At 32.9% G+C, this 3,185-nt stretch overlaps 1 protein-coding gene across 1 annotated transcript; it reads left to right on the top strand.

The window, feature by feature from the left end:
• The first annotated feature begins 1,328 nt into the window (after positions 1-1,328).
• On the top strand, positions 1,329-2,976 carry LOC141697890 (uncharacterized). Its single transcript, XM_074502450.1, has 2 exons — positions 1,329-2,487; positions 2,711-2,976. Exon 1 carries the CDS (start codon positions 1,591-1,593, stop codon positions 2,476-2,478), a length of 888 nt encoding a protein of 295 aa, XP_074358551.1. The 5' UTR covers positions 1,329-1,590; the 3' UTR covers positions 2,479-2,487; positions 2,711-2,976.
• The last annotated feature ends 209 nt before the right edge of the window (positions 2,977-3,185 follow it).

Genomic DNA, 3,185 nt, shown 5'->3' on the forward strand with positions numbered 1-3,185 from the left:
ACTTTAATAACATTTTTTAATATTTTAAATTTTATGTATTAGTTCATCCACCTTGAATAATCTAACACCAATGAATCTGGATATTAATGTTTGTTTGTTTATTTTTTTTGTTTTTATTATACCTTGGCCAAAATAATTTATTTTCTATATAATAGCATTTTCGCAAACTTTAAGATGAGAATGTGTTAATAAAATATATTTCTTAAAATTTCAAACAAGCATATATATGTAGGTACCGTTTTAGCTATTCAAGTTAAATTTTTTTGATATACCATTAAATATCCAATGTTGAACACTTACTTATATTTAATCATAAGTCAGAAAACAATTGAATTTGTATACACATGCACTCTCACTGACTAAACACGTGTCCGTGGACTTATCTGCATGTAGATAAAGAGTTACTTACCTAGTTGGACACGTAATGTAACGTATGCTACTTATGCTGACTGTGGCTTACAAGTCATTATTTATTTACAAGTCATTATTTATTTTTGTTACATATATTCCCCAGCATTCTAAGCAAGTTGGTTCCATGATTTAATTTAAAAATAAATGTTAAATTTAAATATATAATCCACATTAACAAAACAACTAAGAAATATAGTATAAATGAATTAGTTATTCACTTATACAAACTCCCTCCATCTCATTTTAGTTGTAACTCAGTTATAAAATTTGACCAAAATTTATTAATATTTTATAATTGAACAAAATAAAAAAAAATTCTATCACCGGAAAGTAGATTTGATATACTTTAATATATAATTTTTAGTTTTTTGAAATAATATAAGAATAATATTTAATTTTTGGTCAAAAATTGGTAAATTTCACTTTTATAAAAACAAATGTGACAAATAAATTAAGGGAGTAGTTAATTTTTTTTCATAATCGACACAAATAAATTGATAAATTACCATATTGCCCATAATATTATAACTTGTTCCAAAATAAATATAACTTCAAAAACAATTGTCAGTAACTAATTATTGATATTAAATTAATAAAGAAACAATAATGTAAATGCCAAAAGGGTTGGACAAATATTGTAAAACGGCTTGTATTTAATAATATTTTTTAAAATATATTTAATTTATTAGGTTATAAGTCTTGTTAAAAAAAATTAATAATTAGACCTCATAACATGATCAAGACATTAAATGTAATTATAATTTTCAAATTAAATAAAGCTACAAGTACTCTCTGGGAGTGATATACTATACAGGAGCTTAAAAAGAAGGATGAGGATGAGGGACTTGGAGAGGTTGGAGTTGAAAACATCCAAGTATATGTACAAGTTTGAGTGAAATCCAAACAGTTGTTGCATGGAATGCATACGTGTGACTCTGTAGCCAATTTTTGTGATCATCGTCCAGCTCACACACCATACTCTGGCACACCCTTCCACCATTACCTCTCTTCTCTCTCCTAAGCCACCCTCTTTCTCTCTCTGCATATTACTAACCACTCCATTTTAATACTCTCCTCTCTGCTCCCTTGCATATAAATACACCCCCCAATTCTCTTCCCATATGTACATGCATATTTTGAGGCATATCCCATAAATCTCTCTCTCTCTCTCTATGTAACATGGATCTCTCTCCCTCACACTTGTTTTGTTTTATTACAATGATTAACTTTTTTAAACAAAGTGTTCACTCTTTTTTCAATAATCTCACATCCACTGCTCTCACTTGTCAACAACAACACTCTATCTCCGCGGATCACACCCTCAATACTATGCCTCATGGGTGTGCTGGATTAAGTATTCTCGCTAGTTACGATGATATTCCGAAACTAAACAATGTGATTGAATCGTCGTCGTTGATCAATGGTTCACTGAATATTAAACAAGCCGTTGCATCGGTGAATAATAGTAAACGAGATCATGCCGAAATCAAGGCTCTAGGCGGTGGCGGTGCTTATGGATCATTGGCTTCGTGCACGGAGAGTTTGGGATTCGAGAGCTACACAGAAAGCAGCGTGAGCAATGAATATGGGATTGATTACTACGACAAAACTGGCTGGGCTAAGAAACAGAAGAAAATTACTGATAAGAGAAAGGAAAAGAAATACCCGCCGCCATTGAAGTCATTGAATGAAAATGGGAAGCCGATGTTTGTTCTAAAACCGGCAAGGAAAGACGGACGATTGGAGCTTAAGGAGGTGCAAATTCATCGACAACAGAGTCTTCATGCTTGCCGAGAAGAGGGACGACTGAGGATGTATCTGGTGGAACTTGGAAATGACAAGGAAGATAATGAGTCAAGTGATAGTACCAAGGAAGAAGATAATAAGTTGGGTGATGCCAAGGGGAAGCAGGTGGTTGAAGAAGAGTGGAAGTTTCCGGATAATTGTGGTGGTGGTGGTGGAGAAGATTGCAGGTGGCCGTTGAATGAGATGGTGGTCAGCCACGGCCACCACCACCAGCATCACCATAATATGCATGGATGGGGACAGCGTGTCACCATCACATGAAAAATTAAGGTAAAACTTAAGGTATTTAATGAAATAATAAGTGAAAAAAATAATAACTGTGAATCAGTGACACAATAAGGATGGTTACATTAAACGAAAATGGGTGAAAAATCAGACATAAATAACTTGAAAAATGAGTGATTAAATTAAATGGAGATTAAACAAAAGTGTTAATTTTCAATTTTGTGTTTATTACAGTGGGTTGGTGATGATTTGATGTGTATAATTGCAGGGTGGAGAATTGGGGTGAAGAGAGAAGTATTGAGAATAATATAATTATGGGGGATGAGGACGGACGACAGGATGTATTTGCATGGAGAGTATAAAAGGGTCAGAGAGTTATCGATTGCTGTAGAGTGTGTACTACATTCATACACTGTCCAAGTGTGTGTGTGTGTCTTTGTGTCGAGGGGGAAGGGAGTTATATCAAGCAAGTGTTTGCCATACTTTTATCTTCTGTTGTTGTATAATATATAAAAAAATCTCATCTTTAAGATATTTCCTTTCTTTTTCGTGTCACATGATACTTATAATTATACTATATTTATTAGTCTCTAACCATTGTCATGCCTCGTCTACCTAAATATATTATTAACCGACCATTTTAATCTATAATTTTGTATATTTTGTCCAACATTTGCTGTTACTTTTTTTTCCTTTCCCGCAACTTCAATTGTTTTTTTTGCTATTCTGTGGAGTTGACATAG

The sequence above is a fragment of the Apium graveolens genome, chromosome 11, assembly GCF_009905375.1.
Source record: "Apium graveolens cultivar Ventura chromosome 11, ASM990537v1, whole genome shotgun sequence".
Taxonomy (NCBI): Eukaryota; Viridiplantae; Streptophyta; class Magnoliopsida; order Apiales; family Apiaceae; genus Apium; species Apium graveolens.